Below are 22,266 nucleotides of genomic sequence, written 5' to 3' on the forward strand. Positions count from 1 at the left end.
GATCCAATGTTCAGTGATCCCTGCTGGAGCATACACATGTGTGGACATTGGATGAGGGCAGATTTGAGCTTGCACTTCAGTTGAATAGCCTGTCAGCACTCACTGTCCAGGCTCATACACAAAGGATGGCCATTTGGCTGAGGTACAAGAGGGTAATTTTGTGTCTGTAAAACAGTACACCATCATAAATCAGAAGGAAAAAAATTATTAATAAATCATTCAAATTTGCTAGCATCTTCTTGACATAAATAGAATACCATACATCTGTCTGTGGGATACTGAAATTTATACATGCTACATATCTAACTCGTTAATATTAAAGCCAAACCACAAACAGAATAGTTTTTGTATCTCATGGACAAACAGATGGCAGCCTCTCTAGTACTGGTGGCTGCAAAGCACTGACCCTTTGCTTTTCTGGAGAACATTGTGTGCGTGTATCTCTATAGGAATGCTGCTTCCAACTGGTGAAAAATTCACAGTGTGTGAAATTACACTTAATGGTTGGCTTGCAATGGCTAGTGTGGTTCTATTACGGGTTTCAGGATGTACTTCGGGCTCTGTATGGAGCCGGAATCTGTACAACACAGAGCATGGCCCAGAATTTCAGGCATTCATTTGAATTGTACAAAGTGCAAAAAAAATGCAGTTCATTTTCCTTCTTTCATAAGTTCTAACTTTTTCACATTCATTAAATAATTTCTGTACTTATTAACAGTAGAAATCCAAGGGTTTGGATTGATTATTTTAAAAAGGTTCCAATTTTCTCCCATCTCTCCTGAATAGGAGCACAGGAACAGGAGTAGGCCATTCAGCCAATACGGTGACCTTTGCTGGGGTACAGTTCCATGGGTGCCAGCAACTCTTTGGCACCTCACACATGTGGTCATGTAGAGTCCTAGAGACAGTGTCATCAGGCTGTTTGAGTGTGGCAAGCACCACAGTCAAGTTCAACCTTGGCCCTTCTTGGTCTGCAGGACTGTTTGGCACACCATGCAGTATGTATAGCCACCAAGCCATTGGAGGGGCGCGCATAATTGAGGAGGGGGAAATGGGAGGGATTTGGGCAATGCAATAAAATAAAGAGCAGATGCTTTTGATGATACCATGAATTGTAGAGTTGCTGTCAATCCCAAGCACTGTGGGAGAACACTACCACTAAAGTGACTTTTTAAAAATAAAAACAGTTGTCGACAGAATTATTGGGGATTTTTTTATTGCCGTTGCTTGCTGCTAAGTAGCATCCCCATCGCAAAGTGTGTCTTTAATACCACCAATGTTAATCTCCATTTGTGTACTATGGCAAATAGGGTTCAATTTAGAGAAGTGTAAGGTCATCCTGTATGCATCTGAGAAAGACAAATCAGAATATTCTGATGAAAGGTCACAGACCTGAAATGTTAACTCTGCTTCTCTCTCCACAGATGCTGCCTGACCTGCTGAGTATTTCCAGCACTTTCTGTTTTTATTTCAGAATATTTTCTTAATGGTGAAAAACTAGGAACTGTGAAGTACTGTGTACAGGTTTGTGCATTGAACCTCAGAAAATACAGATTGGGCTTGGAGGGGGTACAGTGCAGATTCACCATAATGATATCTGGTTTTAAAGGATAAAGTTGAGGACAGTTTGCATAAACTTGGCTTGTATTTCACTAAGTTTAGTAGGTTGATGTAATCTAATTAAGGTGTTTAAAATAAGTAAATACAGAGAAACTATTTCCTCTGGTGGGGGAATCCAGAACAAGGGGCCACAATCTTAAAATTAGTTGGCCATTTAGGAGTGAAATCAGGAAGCACTTTTTCACACAAAGGGTATTAGAAATCTGGAATCCTGACCCCCAAAAGGCTGTGGATGCTGGGAGAATTGAAATTTTTAAGACTGAGATCGATGGATTTTTGTTAGGTGACGGATATGGAGCAAAGGTGGGTAAATGGATTTGAGATAATCAATCAGCCATGATCTAATCGAATGACAGAACAAGCTCAACGCTACAAGATTTATGAATGCCACCACAGTAGCTAAACTCTCCTTAATATGTGGCAGCAGCCGCTATCAATGATAGCTTTTATTTTTGCTAGTGCTACAGCTTCACACTGGCATTTCCACCATCCTTCCTAAGAGTTGGCATAATGGTGGCATTAGGTTGTTGTTTTCAGGATCAGAAATCAACAGGTTGCTTAGCACCAACTAGGGCAGGGGTCATGAACAGCATTTGTGCTGTTTCCAGTTCCAATCAGATGCCATGTTGAGGGAGTCAGTACAATAACAGGCAACAAACTTCTGCAGAGATTGACAGATTTCTAAATACAAATGACATAAGGGGATATGAAGATAGTGTGGGAAAAAGGCATTGAAGTGGATGATCAGCCATGATCGTATTGAATGGCGGAGCAGGCTCGATGGGCTGAATGGCCTAATCCTGCTCCTATGTTCCTGTGTTTTCAATCATATCACTTCAGCTGGTGATATTTGTGCCATGTGATTTGAACTTTAATGGTTCAAGCAGTGAAGGGAGTACCCTACAAATATTATAACAGTGAAAAGGTTGCAATCTACGTGAGGTGTCCAGGCAACCACTTCAACCGAGAGAATTACATTGTTGTAACCCCTCCTCTCCAGAAGGTGTGCATACATTGGGGTACGCTTCCACAGGCACCGTTAGCCTTCCTGTACCTCAGGGTGGAGCTATTCTTAATGTGTGAAATAATACAGTGTACACCTTGGAGAGATTAAGGGTTGAGGAGCTTAAACATATATATATATAATCATACTGTTCTTGCATTTTTAAAAATTCTATATTCAAAGCATAATATTTGCACTCATGTCCAACCACATCCAGTATATATCCTTTGATTGCGCAATGAATTGGGGAAAGACAACTGATGGCTTGTGACATGGATGAAAACCGACTACTGATTGTAATCTGTGATTATGAGGTTTCACCTGAATCAGTCTCTATTATATACAGGATAATAGATAGTCAGGAGCGAGTGGATTACAAGGTTGTAATCTAATTGAGGGGGTTCAGATAGCATCAGAAATCAAGGGAACAAAACTTGAGTGGTTTATGAACAGCAGCTGACCCTTCCAAGATTAGATTGAAACCCTTCTAATCAGTCCTGTCTATTGCTTGTTATTGATAATACGTGCGATGTTTGCTATATTATGTCATTAAGTTTTTATTGCTCTAACCACTTTAACCATGGTCCTGAACTCGACAGCTGTGTGAGATGAGACTTGGCAACTGTTTCTTTTTCCATTTCTATGTTTTGGATTTAAAAAAAACCTCTCAACTTGTGATAATGGTGAAGGGAGCACTGATTATGTTGAGGGAATTTTTATTTGATTATGTAAGTTTTAGCTACAGTTTTCTTTCAGTCTCCTATGGTAAATGACAGCTGAGAATAATGCAGTTTAATGTCACAAAATGAATTAAAGGTTCTTGCAATGAGCACCCTCAATGGCTGAATTCATAAATGCACCACCTCATATGGAACTGACCCATACAGATGAGGAAACCCTGATCTATGCTGTGTTGCCTATTTCATGGTGTTAGTGACTCCATTGTTGGCCTTAATGTCCTGAGCTATGGAGGGAGAAAAGAAAACAGGGTTTCTCCTGCAAATCACTATCCAGTGAAGCCTCATTAAAAGTGGGCATTAGGTGAAAGAAAGGAGGTGTTTTGGGTGTGATGTCTAGATAGTCAAACATCCCTCTGACACTACTTGTCAAGGTCCACACCTGAAGAACGGGCAAGGTACTGGAGGGCAATTCAATGTCTTCAGGAGAAGAGGGAGAAAACCTGGAAAGTACGGAAAGGCAATGAAAATTGCAGATCCAATAAATACTGCTTGCACCTTCATTTACTCCTTTCCCTTCTATGATTGTGGTTTTGCATGTGATCAGTAGGGGGAGACGGTTGGGACCTCTAGTTCTCTCCATGATAATTACAGGAAACAATGGGAAATATTATTGTTATCAATGAGTTATGGACTATCAGTTGTTGTGGAGAAACATGAAGATTAGCAACACCACCTCTGCCTGATGGGTTCAAATGCAGCCCAGAATGATCGATGGAAGTGCCTAAGTTTGGAGCAGTCTCACCCAGTTTTCCATGAGTTGGAGTCCACAGCACAAAACTGCTAATAATTTGCAATTATGCACTTATACTGGCCAATTGCAAGCAAGTTGTATCAAGTAATTCCTCTTCATTTGTGCTGCCTAGGTTATACTCGCCGCAATAGCAGCTGTTCTGGTTTCCTCCAAAACACAGGCAGCCACTGCGCACACGCAAACATTTATGTATTGAGTCACATGTTTTTATAGATGCAGTAATCATCTGAACTTTGGAAGAAATTAGAGCGTCTGGTGTAAGAGGTGAGTGTAACCTAGCCACACACGTTAAATCTGTCTACCACACAATGGATTCTGGGGTGCAGATTGAAACTAAACAATGGCAACCTGCTGCCAGGCAACCCTCATTGGGTGGGTCTTGATTAAATTGGAATGAGGCTTGGCTGCTATAATATTTATAAAGAAAGAAATTTTTTAATTTATATAGCACCTTGTCATATCAAAATACCTCAAAGTGTTTCATATACAATAAATTACTTTGAAATGCAATGACTGCTATTATGTAAGCAAACACAACAGCCATAATTCATATAGCAAGGTCCAACAAACAGCAATGAAATGAAGGAACAATCAATTTGTTTTAAATGGCACTTGGGTGGCCAGAGCACCCTACTCTTTATACAGTACCATGGAATCTTTAATATCCACTGAACCAGCAGGTGGAGATCCTGTTTAACATCTTGACCATAGGACAGTAGCCCCAGTAGTAATATGTAATACTTTTATGTGCTGAAGTGAGGCTTGACCCCAAAACCTTTGGACTCTGGCAAGGGTTCTGCCAACTGAACCAAACTGACACGTGTACCAAATGAATGCCATTATAGGCAAAACTTGTGGCATAACAAAGGTCATAAGGATGGGAGTGTAGGAAATTAAATATTGGCCTTGCATTGGTAAGCATCGCTCTTCTGATATTGGAAGAGTCGAGGTAAATTGCTGGGGGCAGCAAAAAGGGACTTTACCCTTATCTAACACGTATAAATTTGCATGCGTTTGATGCTGACACCATGTACAAAGGTGACAAAATGCCCCATTCCTAGCACTGACATCATTTGACAGGTAACCAGCTCTCAGGGATCTGCATCTGATGCTCTTATGCCTAATTCCTGGAAGGTGCGCGTAACTCAGTCACTATCCCTCCTTCCCAACCCGTCCTTTACAACCCTCTAAGAAAGGAGACTCTCAGACCATCAATTTGGACTGGATGCAAACTCAGACCGTGCAGATAAATGTCATCGGTTCTAAACTACTGCAAAATACAATTTCCCCACAAGCAAAATGCCGCCTTTTACCAGTCCAGTGAACCTTTCTGCCTTTCGTAAAGGTTTTATAACTAAGATAGTAAGCAGTACTGAAAAGGGAAATCCAGAACTTTAGATTAAACCATGGCAGTAGGACAAACCAATGAAAGACAAATTTAACAACAACTTACATTTATATCATGCCTTTAACATAGAAAAACATCCCAAGGCACTTCACAAGAACATAAGAACACAGAGGTATAAGGAAAAGCTTAACGCTTTCTTCAGATCCATCTTCACACTAGGAATGATCATGAGTCAGAATGGATTCGGATTTTTTTTTTTTAAAAGTGGTCTAATGGCCTGCTTCATTTGTATCTCTTACAATCGTGACAATCCAGTCCTGTTAAAAGACTGACCATCCTCTAATATGCATGATTTAACATGCAGGACTCCAACTGGCAAATAGCTGTGATGATTTTTAATAACCAACAAGTCATTGTTGCTCCCAACCCAGTCAGATTGAGCTTATTTGTACAAGACAAGATGATTAAACACAAGATTGTTGCTAGTAGTCAAACAGTTAAAAAAAAACACACACACTAACCATTCTACTAAAAGCTCCAGTCATCCTGTGGTGGTTCAGCTGGTTAAGGCTATACTAACCAGGAAGGTCTCAGGTTTGATGCTCCAGTCTGTGCTTGAGGTAGCCCACACATGCACTTCCAGCAGGGGTTGTGCGATAACAGTCAGGAATGCTGACTGCCACAAACTCTGCTCCCTAGCTACCGACACCATCCCTCTCCTTGCCAACTGTCTGAGGCTGAACCAGACCTCGGTGTAAGATTTGACCCCCGAGATGAGCTGTCAACCACATATCTGCACCATCACTAAGACTATCAATTTTACATTGCGTCTGTGCTGGCTCTTTGCTAGAGCAATCCAAAACTAATCCCACTGCTCCATTCTCTCCCCACAGCCTCTATTTCAATTATTTATCAATTGTCCCTTAAAAAACAATGGTCTCTGCCTCAATAATTCCCTATGGTGAAGTATTCCATGCTCCAACAATCTTCTGTGCAAATAAATTTTCCTAACTTCTTTCCTCACCCTCAGTCACAATTTTAAAATGATAAATACTGTTCAGAAGCAATAAAAATTATTCTTGCCACAGTTAAAGACTAATTTTCAGAACAAATCTGAATTTTGAGTCGGAAACAAAGGTCTTGTCTTGCATGAATCAACTTTCCTCATTCCTTCACTCTTAATCTCTCAAATTATTTTTATATATTTTCTGTTCCTCCTTTCCACACTCTGTTCCTTTCATTTTCCTCACACACACATTCTTTCTCACTCTTTTATTTCTGTTGTTCCCCCTTTCTCATTCTGTCTGCCTCTCAGTAATCCTCTCAGTTTCTCCCCCTTTACTGTGTCTAATTCCCTCCTCGTGTGCCGGGGCTGTTGGTTTTTGTGTTTAAGTCAATGATTAACTCCGAATCTGGCAGATCATGTTGCTCATTAGCTGCCTCCTTTCACACTAATTTAATGCTTATTAAACCCAGGCCACCAGCACAGAGAAGCATTCCAACAAGAACAGTATCCCACTTCCCTGCCTCTGTGTTATTCAGCCTCACAGCTGTTTATACATTTTCTACAGATTATTGTGTTCGGTTTTATACCTTTGTCATAAAAGCTGAACTTTGGTAATAAAGAAACACAATGAGACTTTCCCAAAAGCACCAGCAAATGACTTGGCTCGCAAGATAGACGAGAATGCTGAATTTCTGAATCTTTTCCCAATATGTACAAAAACAGCACCAGTCATCATTTCCCACAAAGACCCTTTTCAAACTTTTACAAAAGCAAACTTGTATGAATCAGAAGTGCAGTAACGCCAGGGACGTGAGCTGAGTTTGATAGGGGTGGTTTTTAACCAGCTTTGGCTGATTTTGCAGGGAGCTAACATTAGACAATAATTGCTGATGCCGCATCTTTACTTTCGATAATAAAATGAAGTCACCCTTCCTTGATAAAAAAGATAATGCATAATAATATCAAAAGCCAACTAAAACGTAAAGTGGACTGTGACAAAATAAGATCAAAACAGCCATTTGCTAGTTCATTCCTGAGGGCAATGCCTTGACCAATCAGAGTCAAGCTGCCTGGTTTAAATTTCAAACAAAGCTTGGCAGTTAACTGTCAGTCACCATAAACTGATGTATTCTCCATGGCAATGCCTCTACCAATCAGAGTCCACTTGCCAACCAATCAGCACTCTCTTCTCATACAGAATAAATCTATTGCTTTCCCTTACATTGGTATTCTTGCGAAATGTCCTGATGAGTGCAAGACGAAAAGCTTTGACAACATTTCTCTATTTTCAGCAGTACTCAAGTTCTGTACTACCAAATGACTATTTAAAACTTAAAGCTAATTAATGCTCAAATCATGCGTCAGCAATCTATGTTATAAATGTTTTATGTGGTGGCATGAATCGGTTATTAACTTTAGCTCCCTTGAATAACATGAGTATCCTAACTCGCACCAAGTTCCGTTCACCCATCACCCCTATGCCCGCTGACCTAGATCGGCTTCCGGTCCGGGAAGGCCTCGATTTTAAAATTATCATCCTGGTTTACAAATCCCTCCGTGGCTTCACGCCTCCCTATCGCCATAACCTCCTCCAGCCCTACAACCCTCCAAGAACTCCAACTGTGGACTATTGTGCATTCCCAATTTTAATCGTTCCATCACTGACGGCCATGCCTTCAGCTGCCTAGGCCCTAAGCGGCCCTAAACCTCTCTGCCTCAATACCTCTTTCTGCTCCTTTAAGGCACTCCTTAGAACCTATCTATTTGACCAAGCTTTTGGTCATCAGTCCTAACCTCTCATGTGGCTCTATATCAAATTTTGTTTGATCATGCTCCTGTGAAGCACCTTGGGATGTTTTACTATGATAAGGGCACGATATAAATGCAAGTTATTGATGGCCATTTTGGAATCAGTTAGGCTGTCCTGTCATGCATGTGGTACCACAGGATACTTGTATATATTTTTTAAATTACAATTGTTCTCTTATAACATTACATTGTTATGTATATTTTAAAAAGATTTTTAAGATTTTTGAGAAAAGGATGTATCCTGCTGCTGCAAAATATTATGGCTAGGCATTCCAATAATACAAGTTTAGCAAGTGTACGCCAGGACAAACCTACTGAAGCATACAGCCTCTTTAAAAACATATTTTAATCAATAATTTTCACTTAGCATGTTACTCCATTGACATTCTCTGCAGTTCAAGTTCCAGAGTGTGCACTTGAGTTCTGCGATAGCCCAGATTGAAATTAGGAACTCACCTTGTGGGTAGTCCAGGAGGTATCATGTGAAGCCGAGTCACCCTCCCTGAAGGAGGATGGGAGGGTCAGAGGATTCATTCAGATGGGATTGGATTGAGTGGAGGTGAAGCACATCCTCCAGGGGGAAAATGACAGCTGGGCCAATTTGCTTTAGCTGGAAGTGGTACTGGCAGAGGCTTAGGAACAAGTCATAGGGTCACCCCCTCAGCTGAAAAATGGTAAGATGAACAGGTGCAAATCTCTTACAAAATGGAGGGAGGGGAAATAGGGAAATGAATAAAAACAAAACCTTTTGGCCTCAGACCCTATAATGTGCCTGCTAGTTTTCCACACTGTTAATCTAATAATACGCCTTTGTGAAGACTGCAGCAAATGCTTGTTAATGCCCAGTGTTTTTTGTCTCAGTATCTGAAACAGGAAGCCTTTAGAAAACTGCTGGATTACAACAGATTCCTTCAAAGTTACATTTGGAATGATTTCAAAGCACTTGAAGGAGAAGTTAAACTGGGGTTTTTAAAAGTGGTTTATGTGGGATTTGAATCAACTGATTAGATAAGTCTTGGTTAGTTGACACTCTGATGCTCCACTTAAACTTCTCTTTGAGAGATGCTGAAATTGGGTTTCCCATAAATTCTGGACCTTTTAATGGACCAATGTCCAAATAAAAGTTTTGACCCCATTTGAACTTCAGTCATTAAAATCACCATTTTTGATCATTTGCCTTTTTAACCCCTTTAAAACTTCTTATTTACAACTGTTGCAAAACACACATGAACACAAACACAAGATAAGTATATAGCAAGAGTTTCAAATATCATTAAGCTCAGCAATGACTCTTCTCGTGACACAAACTCAGGGAATTAGGTACATCCAGGAACTGGCTTGACCAAATATTGCTACAGATCTCTGAAACTTCTGTTGTATATTGTTGATAGTGTTTAAGATGTTAGGTCGAGCTTTGTCTACAGAACTCTCAGAGTCTGTGTATGTCTAAATAATAACTCGTTTATTGTATTTACACAAATATATACACTCTCCTTCAGCCTGTCTTGCTAGCACTTCTCATGATCTTTCTTGCTTCTTCCAAGCCTATTATTCATGTGACTATTACATCATCATCACTACTACAGTGGGAGGGGTTACTTTCAGACCCTTATTACTACCTCTCCCCACCACCCCCCCCCCCCAAGTCTTTGTCCATGTATATTTTTGATATATATACATTCATTCATTTTGACTTTACGTACTACCCCATCTCCCCCCAAGTCTCTGACATCACAGATTCAGTCTGTCAGGAGGATTCACGATTCTCCCTGATAGTGTTCTTGTCGGACTCAGAAGATCAATTGTCTTTCTCGGAAGTGTTGGTCGACGACTTGGATGTCCTTGACTAAGGTTTGTAGTATCTTGTTGTCTCTGGGTTTCACCATCTGGTTTATTCATATATATAACTGATTGTTGTTTCTGAGGAATAGTGATAAGGTTTCTCCTATTTTGTCTTTTAGTACCTTCTGAAGTATGTACTAAATAAGATCTCTGCTGATTTTCATCTCTCTGGATGGCTACACCTTCTCTTGCTAGGTCTTGTATCCATACTTTTTCTCCTTCCTTCAACCTGGGTAGATTTCTGGTATGAAATCTCTTATTGTAATTGTGAGCTTGTTGATCCTGCAAGACTTCTCTCTGTCTTGAACTCTTTGATAATCCTGGACGTCTAGCCCTGGAAGTAGTTTCTTGGATAGAATAAGGAGGAAGCTAAAAACTCAATTTCCTATCAACAGCTCTGAAGGTGATAGTTTTGGAAAGTCTGCTTGAAAGCGACTGTTGGACTCTGGCTGTTTGATTTCATCCACTTTTTTAATTACATGTAAGTCTAGCACGTTTTTCTGCTTAACTGAGAAAATTCTTGGTTTTTCAGAACGTACAGGGTTTCCATTATCTGCCTTCCCCTGTATTGGAGTGTTGCTTGTAGCTTTCCCTTGACCTTCAGTTCAACCCCTCCTAGACGTTGTAGCTGAGTACTTGTTAGTTGCAAGCAATGTGTCGACAGCCACGGCTCTTGGTCTTTCAACACTAACGCTTGCACCTGTGTCCAATTTGAAATTAGTATATGTCCATTGACATAAATGTCTGCTGTCCAGAATGCCTGATTGGGATCATTAATCTCCCCTAGGAAGTCTCCTGGTTTATCTTCCAATGGATGTTGTTCCATTTCATTCACAGGTCTATGTGGGAAGACTTTTTGTTTGGCATATTTGTAGAAGGGGTCTTGCTCTGGCACATCTTTCCGAAATGGCCTGTCTTTTTGCATTTAAAGCATTCAGGACACTGTTCGTGCCTGTGGGTCTTTTTGGCGCCACAGTGCTGGCAGGGTTTCACGGCGTCATGCACCTTCCTCCCTGAGTGTACCTTCTTATCTGGAGATTGCTTTTCCATCCTGGGCTTCAGGAACTGTACAGTCATCGGATTTTTTTCTGACCCAAGGCTTCTCTTCAGTCCGCAGGATGGCTCTATTTTGTCTTCGGATCTCTGCCTGCTGCATCATCTGAATTGCTTTCTCGAGGATGAGGTCATCTTTTGACTGTAAGAGATCTGATAAAGCCTCGTCAGTTATTCCCACTACTATTGGGTCCCTTATCAACTCAGATGTCAGTTCTTCATACTCACATCCCTCAGCCAATCTGTACAAATCAATAATGAAAGCATCCATTGATTCACCCAGCTTCTGGATCCTTTTATTAAACTTTGCTCTTTCTTATTGCTTCTTAAATTGAAGTATTTACCGAGGCTTGTAAAACATCATCAAACTTGTCTGACCCTCATTGATGCCTTGTCTTATGATCACATTGTTAGCAATTGCACCCATGGAGTATAGTAGAGTATTTACTTGCTCCGCTTCAGATTTGATTTGTAGCTGAGAAGCTATTCTAAATTTTAGAAATCTTTTTCTCCACATAAACCAATTCTGTATCTGATTGGGCTCTTCCAAATTCTGAAAGCTTTCAGGCATTGTGTATTTTGAATCCATCCTTTGGTAAACTCTTTAGGGTGTTCCCTCGCTATTTAGAAATTTTCATTGCTTTAATGGAGGTGTTCCCACTCTTTTCAGGAGTTCCCACACTTCAGCTTCGCGGTGTGCTCAAGTAATGGCTGCCAACTCCAGACCAGCCCTTCGTGAGGGATTGGCTTTTCTGCCCAATTCGCCTGCCAATTGTGCCGTTAGACAATGTTTCTACCCTTTTCAAAAGGTTTCTCACCCAATCCCTGACCGTCGCTCGGTTCTGTGACTCACAACGTGTGATCGCTGGACCTGAATTCTTCTCACAGGTCACCACGCTTCTGTGGTGCAGCCTGAATGCCTGTGCAACCGATTCACCAATTGTTTGTGTCCTCCTTTGGCTATGGAGCAGCTCTGGAGCTCTTCGCAGTCTCCTGACGAGATCTGCAGTCTTCTTGGCACTACTGTACGAGGTTAGGTCTTTCAATATTCTTTGGGTGTGTTCACTGTTGCCACCATGTTATATATTGTTGATAGTGTTTAAGATGTTAGGTTGAGCTTTGTCCACAGAACTCTCAGAGTCTGTGTATGTCTAAATAATAACTTGTTTATTGTATTTACACAACTATATACACTCTCCTTAAGCCTGTGTTGCTAGCACCTCTCATGATGCTTCTTACTTCTTCCAAGCCTATTTCCCATGTGACTATTACATCATCATCACTACTATAGTGGGAGGGGTTACTCTCACTGTCTCAATCATTAACCCTTTCAGACCCTTATACTACAACTTCCACCTCTTGGTCACCGATACATCCTGATAATCAGGGTCTACTATATAATGAACAACCATTTTTCTTTTTCTTTTTAAATCTAACTTTTATTGCAGTAATCAGGCTATTGATGGTACAGTTTGTGAAATTACTCAATTCTCAGTTTGAGTAAGTTTTACTTAATTGTGAATGATTATTAGGAAAGAGGCACTGAAGCTTTAAAGGCCATGTGACATTGTTTTTTTGGCATGCAAGTAAGAAAACCAGGTTTTTGCATAGAATTACAGCATAGAAACAGGCTATTCAGCCCAACTGATCTATACCAGTGTTTATGCTCCACAGAAGCTTCCTCCCACCCTACTTCATCTAACCCTACTGGCATATTCCTTTCTCCCTCATGAACTTACTGGCATATGGCATATTTACCTATTTAGAAAATGTGTATTATACATCAAAAATGTCAGTGTGATTAAAATGGAGGTTGATTTTTTTTTCACCTGTGCTCCTAATTGTCAGGTTGTGTCTAACAAAATCTTTAAAGACACCCAGCAGAAAGCAGCCAAACTGGATGTACTGATCATCATGCTGGGCTTCGCACTTGACTTGCTTAACTGGGAGAGCAGTGAGAAGAATATTATTTCTAGCAGTGCAGTCAGCAAAATATAAGGAAAAAATAAATTAGTGTCAGTTAAGAATTTTTGTACATCTCGGTTGACTGTCTTGGGACACATAAATTCTCCTTCATGTATTGTGTAGCCCTCATCTGCACTCTCACCCTATTCCACTTCTCTACTCACTTCTGCTACAATTCATCAGATTAACTCTGCTACCACCTTTGAGCTCAAGCCCCATAATAGTTCTCAAGAAAACTCCTACCGACAGCCATCAGCTGAACTGCTCAGTGAAAACCCACATATTGTAGTGAATGAAATTATAGTTGACTCACCAACTATATTATTTCTGTATGCAAGTCATTCATTGATTTCATTCGTTCATATGTTTCTGAAACAACACTGCTAAATAACTTAATGAAGGATGACCAGCTCACCAATGAGCCTACATCTGAGAAGTCACTAATTCTTAAATGGAGAGGATAACGATAAATTTGGGGGATGGGGAGGGAAGGAGGCAAATAGTTAATTTCAAAAACACATAAATAAGGGGAATCAATGAATGAATAACAGGCAGAAATTAAGCAGCCGACAAGTCGGTAGTAACTTCATTCATTTAAGCTTGTGGGGTGACAGAGGGTGTTTCCCTTGACATTTGTCATAGGACTTCTGTTGAAGGCTGTCACAAGGTTTGAGTACAGGATAGTTATCGGGTTGAATTCAGAGCCAGTAGCATGGTGGAGGTCAGAGCTGTTTGTGAGCTTATGACAGGTAGTGGGGTTGAGGTCATGGATGGTAGTCGGTGGGGTGGGTGTGGTGTGGTTTGGAGCTGTTCCTTCCCACAGTAATGTCTTGTCTCACCTGATATTCTGAAAGAAAAGTTTGTTAACATTGCAGCTTGAGGAAATCAGTGCAACTTGCGTGGAATTTTCCCTCAACAAGGCCATTAGAGATATTAATGAGCCATTAACAAGATTAACTGTGTTTTTTCTATTTTGCTTTTCAGCCCTGAAAGCTAACAGTGAATTCTTCAATGAGTTATTTTCCTTAGTTGGCCTTAAAGCCGTGAGGAAAATATGGGCCTGTGTAATCACCGAGTACTGATGTCATCCTGTATCTCACAAAGCTGGCTAGCATTGTTTAGTGATGTCGTTGGAGAAATGGGATTGGCTGCTGGCTTGCAGTCATCATAAAAGAGGAATTGCTATGGAAACAGCCACGGCTGTTCCAGATGGTTCCACATATTGCTCGAATACCCCAAACAACCAGTGAGATATCATATGCCTTTAAGATTTATTCCAGAACTACTTCTTGGATCTAAAACTAGCAATAGTTTGTACCTTCCTAGATTACAACAAATCCCATTTAAATGTGTGTTTGTTTTCAACCCATTGGGAGTCATCTATAATTTTTACAAAGACAGAATATTCATGGAGACGGTGTGGTTAATAATTCAAGTTTTTTAATATATACTTTTACATCCCCCATTTTGCACTGTCACCAAGATGAATCTCTACCTGTGTTTTTTAATATATTATTAAACATTTTTATCAGAGATATTTACGAACAGTTTTGGATCAAATTTATGTTGCCCAAAATGTCTGAATGTTTGCATTTCCTAATTCCTTTGCATACTATATTGTGTTCCATAACTCAGTGTAAATCTTTTTCTCTGAATATACTCTAGGAAAGTGAGTATCACATAGTGGAAAATGGACAGTTGTTGTACCAAAGAGCTTGCTGTATCCCTGATCTTTTTCCTTTGAAATCTGTCCCTTCCAATTCCTGGAGATTAAAAACCTGTCTGTTCAAACCAGCAAATTGTTTTCATGTTTTACCGATACAAAGTTGAATATTTTCTTCAAACATAACTTTTTTATATAATAATTTGTTGCAATTTGTTTGATTGCAAAATAATAGATGTTGATCGTTTATGTGGTAGGCAGATCAAGGATCACAGAGGGGAGACCATATATCTGTGATTGAAAATTATTATCCTACTGCTCTGGCTCAGCTCTTCACTGTCATAACCAGCTGTCATTGAAAAGTGCCTTTATACTCTAGCAAAAAAATAAGTTGTAATTAGCCCTTTACAGACAAGTAGCGTATAGTCGCCATCTTCTAAGCCTTATAAAAGCCAATTTTGATTGTGCTTCAGAATATTCTAGGAGGACAATTTTTTGTGCTCTTCTTTAACACTTCAGTTGTGGAGTCAGTCTGCATCTTTCTGAAAGTTATACTTACAGCAGAAAGCATTACCAACAGAAACCTGTGAATGCTCAGTTGGAAGGGGCAGTAAGTAAAGCTTCATTTTAATATATTTAAGGATTCTTTAAACAGCAGCTTTTACAAACTGCTGCTATGAAACAGATATCTTGAAGAATTATCCTTCCCCAATGGAGAATTGGATAACAGCAGAATTCGAAAACCAAACTGATCAGTCCTATCCCACCATAAAAATTACTATGAATATTTCTCACCTATTCCTTACTCCTCGACTCTGAGTACTCTGGGCTTACTTTTATAGGTTACCATGACATCATTATCCTACTATGATCTGTGGCTCAGTTAAGGAGTCATGGTTTTTATATACCCTCACCCCAGATGAGAGCAGTTTACATTATTGTGGTAGGGTTTAGTTAGGAAATGATGTAGTGATATCTTACTATTAATTCTGTAAGCTGTTGTAAAACACATGGAATATATTTTTCTCGTGACGTAAGCCATTACAAAAAAAGTAATGTACATAAACTGATGAGGGATGTTGATATTATTTGAAAATTTTCTGCTATTTACTTCTATCAGTTACTTCTTTCTGTATGTATAATGCTGAGATGTAAATAACCAAAGCAGAGAGAAAAAATTGTTAAGGGCTTGTTAATTGCTTGCTATTGTTTGCAATGTGCTTATTGAACTCAGCTAGATTGAAAAGATTGGCGGTGATATTCTCATCTAGTTAGATCTGCCCAGTCTAAGTGAAACACTTCTGGAGGTGAGCTGTTTTCAGCAGGATGTAGCTAATAATGCCACTGTCACTTTCAACCTGAGCCCTACTCTCACACGTGACCCTTGATGTCAGTAATGGCCTACACTGTCAAGTCTGGCCTACACTAACAAGTGAAACCACTGTTCCTAATGTCAGACCCAACTAAACTGCAGATGAATACGTTGTATAGGAGATATTGTACAGTGTTTTCTTCATAGGCCAGATCTACACTCTCAATGTAGAAAGCAGAGATAAGGTAAACTTCTGGGGAGAGCATGAATAACCCAGTTAGATAAATAAATTGTCATTTACCCATTTACATGACAAATTGTACAAAGCCTTTGAATTTTAATAAGTAAAGTCATGTAATATAATTGTGCACACCTGAACTGTACCCTTGGCATTCATTCTTTGAAAGGCAAGCCTTTACCTTTGGTACAAGAACAGCCCAAAACTGGGTTGTGTGCCTAATATGGCTTTGCTGCCAAATGGAGAGGTTGATTTGAACTTGTAAGGACCAATTCTGCAAATAAAGATCAAGTGAGAGAATATTGGGTTCACACAGTAGACCCTCAAAAGTTCAAAACACCTCCTTTTCATTTGGGCATGACGGGCACATCACAGTTTGGTGCAGTTTTTCTGATAAGGAAGCATATTTACATCAGGATAAGCTCTGGATTTTCAGGCATACTTTGTTTCCTGTGAAAAGTGGATGGTTGGATAATGGGTGGGCTACTGCATTGTGGATGATGGAAAAAAATTTAGAAAGGGAATGTTGAGGTATAGGACCTATCAACTACCTCAGGATAAGATGCAGCTGTGCAAGACACAGCTACGTTGACATCTCTGTCACATGGTTGCTCCTGTGCCTCTGTATGCATACTGAAGCAGAATGTGTCTGGGGAAGTGCAATAACCAGATAGACCAGTCAGCATTATTTCATGCAGTTGTCTGACAATGGCTCTTGTTGGTCCCACTTAAGTGACACCAACAAGTAACCATCTCTTGGGATGGGAAGGGTAGAAAGAGTTACACAAGCTCCACCCTGCATTGTTATAAAATATGTCTATTATAGTGTAAGTTTACTGATCTTGCACTCATTGTGAGGAGCCGTGCTCAAAGGGAGCATCAATGCTAGTGTTGTTGCCCTGACTTATCTTCTCATATGAAATTGTGGGTAGGCTAGTTTACTGAGATCTTTAAATTGGAGTCATGGCTGCTGTTTGTGATAGAATTTCCTTTGTCCTTGTATTAAACACTGTGGGTAAAGTAAATATACAAAGCTGGATAAGAACAGAGGTAAACTAAGTGTCTGTAATTGCTACAGCCTTTAAAAGGAGATGTCAGGCGAGACAAAATTCCGAAAAGCTTTGTTTCAAATTTGAACTGGTAACTATTTAGTCAGAGTACTTTCCACTTCTTTTCCATCTGGATAATAAAATTAATTTTAATATTGATTATGGGCTGTTGAGAAAGTATTTGGGATTTCCTCAAAGACATTTGCCTACTGCGAAAGGTCTACATTGATCTGAAGCATTGGAAGCTGGCTGGAACCAGCATATTTCATGCATCTTTTTGCTATGTTTTCAGTTCACTTAACCAAACTGGAGTCACATTATACTGGTGTGGCAGAACACGAAAGAAGCTGAAAGATCCATGTTATGTTAATTTAAAATCTAAATACAGGGCACTGAAAAAAGACTCCAATAAATTTATCCTTTTTTTATTTCAGAAAACCAGTTTAAGTATCAGTGAAAGTTAAGTACTGTATCTATGTGATTCTCTATTGTTATTTTTCTGCTGATTTATTTTGCTTCTGCATGAAGTTATGGTTTGTAATAAGCCTGATTTTTTTTTTTATTTAGCCTTCAATATATGGTCTATCAGCATGCCTTTTTTCTGGCTTTTGCAACAATTGGGTAGCACATCTTTCCAGATTGTACACAAGAAAAGGGGAATTGTTAGTCTTGTGCACAATTCATCAAAAGCAGGAAAACTGCTTTGTTGTTGTTAGCATGAATAAGAAGTGTTGGAGAAGCCCAAATTGTAACAGTCAGTGGCAAACGTGAGTTAAGTATTACCTGCAGACCAAACAAGGTGTTCAAAGATGAAAATGAAAGTTAATTACCCAAAGCAAATAGCAAAATAGCAATGATTATTAGAGCTCAGAAAAATGTGAATTGAGGATTAGAATTGGCTGGTCTGATAGCAAAGGAAAAAGAATAAGGACCATGTGTACTAATTAAAAGTGCTTTAATTGGAGGCTGCAAAAGAACAGCATAAGCACAAGGAAACTAAGCGTCAACAAGGGAAGAAAAGGAGCATCAATGCCAACACAAGGAAGCTTTGTGCAAGCATGAGGCAGAGGAAACGTAGAAGCAGCACTGACATTAAATTAGCAGAGAAAGGCTTATCGACTTTTAAGAGCCCAGTTGATCCAGCATAACTGTGTGGAGAAAACGTTACTAAATTTAATCTTACTCTACATTGTCCATTGTTGAATAGCCTCTGTTGGAATGCAGGAACACTGACCTCAAGCAGGAGCAGCTACCATGATGAGCCTTCACCCTGTACTTGTTGGCATCTCATCAGTCCGCACCTTGTCCGCCCTTTTCTCACATTCTTCTGTGCTAGTTGTTCATCATGCCCCTCACTTACTGTAAATCCCAAAATGTTGGATTGTGAGCTGACAAGAAGTGTAATTGTGAGTTGTGAAAATGTGTGCTATAATGTACATTGCTGCTGTCATTTCCACTGGCTCCTACACCATCATCCGTGAAGAGAGCGGAAAGTACATTTGCAATTACTTAAGTACATTTCTCCAAATCACTATTGCCCTTGAATGTAATGAGCTACAAAACCCAATGTGAAAGAATAAACATTCCAATGTTATCTGTTCTACAATTCAGAAGAAGGTAGCTTGGATTTTGTTACCAGATGGTTTGTGCTCCCCTACACCTCCTTAACTATGACACTAAGTTAAGAGGGACAGTTAGTAGTGCAGAAAGTTGCAACAGGACATCGACAGTTTAAGCAAGTTGGCAAACCGATGGCAATTTGATCCCAATGTGGGCAAGTGTGAGGTCATATACTTTGAACCCAAGAAAGATGAATTGGAATATTTTCTAAATGGTGAGAAACTAAGGACTGCAGATGGGCAGAAATGCTTGGCGGCCATCTACACAAAGCATTTAGGTAGACACAAAGTAGACAGGTACAAAAAAAAATCAAAAAGGCTTATCTCAATGGGGCAGGAATACAAAGGGAGGAAGTTATGCTTCACTTTTATAGAGCCTTGGTCAAACCCCATCTGGAGTTGTGTGTTCAGTTCTGGCCACCGCACCTCAGGAAGGATACATTGGTCTTGGAGCAGATGCAGTGCAGATTCACCAAATGATACCGGGGCTTAAAGGGTTAAACTATGAGGCCAAGTTTCATAAACTTTTATTGTATTCACCTGAGGAGAGAAGATTGAGGGGTGATCTAACTGAGGTATTTAAAATGTTAAAATGTTATTTGATAGAGTAGATATAGAAAAACTATTTCCTGTGGTGGGGGGAATCAAGAACAAGGGGATACAATCTTAAAATTAGAACTAGACCATTCAGGAATGAAATCAGGAAGCACTTCTTCACACAAAGGGTAGTGGAAATCTGAAACTATGCCATGTGGTTGATAATGAAGAAGAAAGCTGTAGACTGCAGGTGGGCAGAACAGTGGCAAATAGAGTACAATCTGGAGAAGTGTGGGATAACACATTTGGGGAAGGTTAACAAGGCAAGGGAATGTACAATAAATGGTAGGATACTGAGAAGTATAGAGGAACAGAGGGACGTTGGAGTGCATGTCCACAAATCCCTGAAGGTGGCTGGACAGGTAGATAAGGTGGTCAAAAAGGTATACGGGATACCTGCCTTTGTTAGCCGAGGCATAGATAAAATATTAGAGCTGGGAGGTTATGCTGGAACTGTATAAAACACTAGGAAGGCCACAGCTGGAGTACTGCATGCAGTTCTGGTCACCGCACTATAGGAAAGATGTGATTGCACTAGTGAGGGTACAGAGTAGAATTTCGAGGTTGTTGCTTGGACTGGAGAATTTTAGTTATGAAAAAAGATTGAATAGGCTAGGGTTGTTTTCTTTGGAACAGTGGAGGCTGAGGGAAGAGCTAATTGAAGTTTATCAGATTATGAGGGGTTTAGATAGAGTGGATAGGAAGGCCCTATTCTCCTTGGTTGAGGGATCCATAACCGGGGGGCATAGATTTAAGGAAAGAGGTCGGAGGTAGAAGATAAGGCAGAAGCATTTGCAACAATCTTCAGCCAGAAGTGGCGAGTTGGTGATCCATCTCGGCCCCCTCCTGAAGTCCCCAGCATTACAGATGCCAGACTTCAGCCAATTTGATTCACTCCGCGTGATATCAAGAAACGACTGAAGGCACTGGATACTGCAAAGGCTATGGGTCCTGACAATATTCCGGCAATAGTACTGTGGACCTGTGCTCCAGAACTTGCCGCCCCCCCCTAGCCAAGCTGTTCCAGTACAGTTACAACACTGGCATCTACCCGGCAATGTGGAAAATTGCCCAGGTATGTCCTGTACACAAAAAGCAGGACAAGTCCAACCCGGCCAATTACCGCCCCATCAGCCTACTCTCAATCATCAGTAAAGTGATGGAAGGTGTCATCAACAGTGCCATCAAGCAGCACTTACATGGCAATAACCTGCTCAATGATGCTCAGTTTGGGTTCCGCCAGGGCCACTCAGCTCCTGACCTCATTACAGCCGTGGTTCAAACATGGACAAAAGAGCTGAACTCAAGAGGTTAGGTGAGAGTGACTGCCCTTGACATCAAGGCAGCATTTGACCGAGTATGGCATCAAGGAGCCCCAGCAAAACTGGAGTCAATGGGAATCAGGGGGAAAACACTCTGCTGGTTGGAGTCATACCTAGTGCAAAGGAAGATGGCTGTGGTTGTTGGAGGTCAATCATCTGAGCTCTAGGACATCGCTGCAGGAGTTCCTCAGGGTAGTGTCCTAGGCCCAACCATCTTCAGCTGCTTCATCAATGACCTTCCTTCAATCATAAGGTTAGAAGTGGGGATGTTCGCTGATGATTGCACAATGTTCAGCACCATTCACAACTCCTCACATACTGAAGCAGTCCGGGTAAAAATGCAGCAAGACCTGGACAATATCCAGGCTTGGGCTGATAAGTGGCAAGTAACATTTGCGCCACACAAGTGCCAGGCAATGACCATCTCCAACAAGAGAGAATCTGACCATCTCCCCTTGACATTCAACGGCATTACCATCGCTCAATTCCCCACTATCAACATCCCAGGGGCTACCATTGACCAGAAATTGAACTGGAGTAGCCATATAAACACCATGGCTACAAGAGCAGGTCAAAGGCTAGGAATCCTGCGGCGAGTAACTCACCTCCTGACTCCCCAAAGCCTGTCCACCATCTACAAGGCACAAGTTAGGAGTGTGATGGAATACTCTCCACTTGCCTGGATGGGTGCAGCTCCAACAACACTCAAGAAGCTCGACACCATCCAGGACAGAGCAGCCCGCTTGATTGGCACACCATCCACTAACATTCACTCCCTCCACCACCGATGCACAGTGGCAGCAGTGTGTACCATCTACAAGATGCACTGCAGCAACGTACCAAGGCTCCTTAGACAGCACCTACCAAACACGCGACCTCTACCACCTCGAAGGACCAGAGCAGCAGGCTCATGGGAACATCACCACCTGCAAGTTCCTGTCCAAGTCACACACCATCCTGACTTGGAACTATATCGCCGTTCCTTCACTGTCGCTGGGTCAAAATCCTGGAACTCCCTTCCTAACAGCACTGTGGGTGTACCTACCTCACATGGACTGCAGCGGTTCAAGAAGGCAGCTCACCACCATCTTCTCAAGGGCAATTAGGGATGGACAATAAATGCTGGCCTAGCCAGCGATGCCCACATCCCATGAATGAATTAAAAAAAAGGTTTAGAGGGGATCCGAGGGGAAATCTTTTCACCCAGAGGGTGGTGAGGATCTGGAACACACTGTCTGAAAGGGTGGTAGAAGCAGAAAACCTCACAACATTTAGAAAGTAATTGGATATGCACCTGAAGTGTTGTAATCGACAAGACTACGGATGAAG

At 40.8% G+C, this 22,266-nt stretch overlaps 1 protein-coding gene across 2 annotated transcripts in view; it reads right to left on the reverse strand.

Moving 5' to 3' along the window:
• Positions 1–22,266, reverse strand: part of dhh (desert hedgehog signaling molecule) — a 109,596-nt gene that overhangs the window by 68,221 nt on the left and 19,109 nt on the right. The window contains exon 1 of one of the 2 annotated variants that reach the window (XM_068024431.1): positions 5,984–6,028. The exons of the other annotated variant lie outside the window; for it this stretch is intronic. Within the exon in view, the coding sequence (XP_067880532.1) occupies positions 5,984–6,007 (24 nt within the window). The 5' untranslated portion in view covers positions 6,008–6,028. Of the gene's footprint in view, positions 1–5,983; positions 6,029–22,266 lie in introns of those variants that run through there. 2 annotated transcript variants of the gene reach the window in all.

Source organism: Heterodontus francisci, chromosome X (genome assembly GCF_036365525.1).
Source record: "Heterodontus francisci isolate sHetFra1 chromosome X, sHetFra1.hap1, whole genome shotgun sequence".
Classification (NCBI taxonomy): domain Eukaryota; kingdom Metazoa; phylum Chordata; class Chondrichthyes; order Heterodontiformes; family Heterodontidae; genus Heterodontus; species Heterodontus francisci.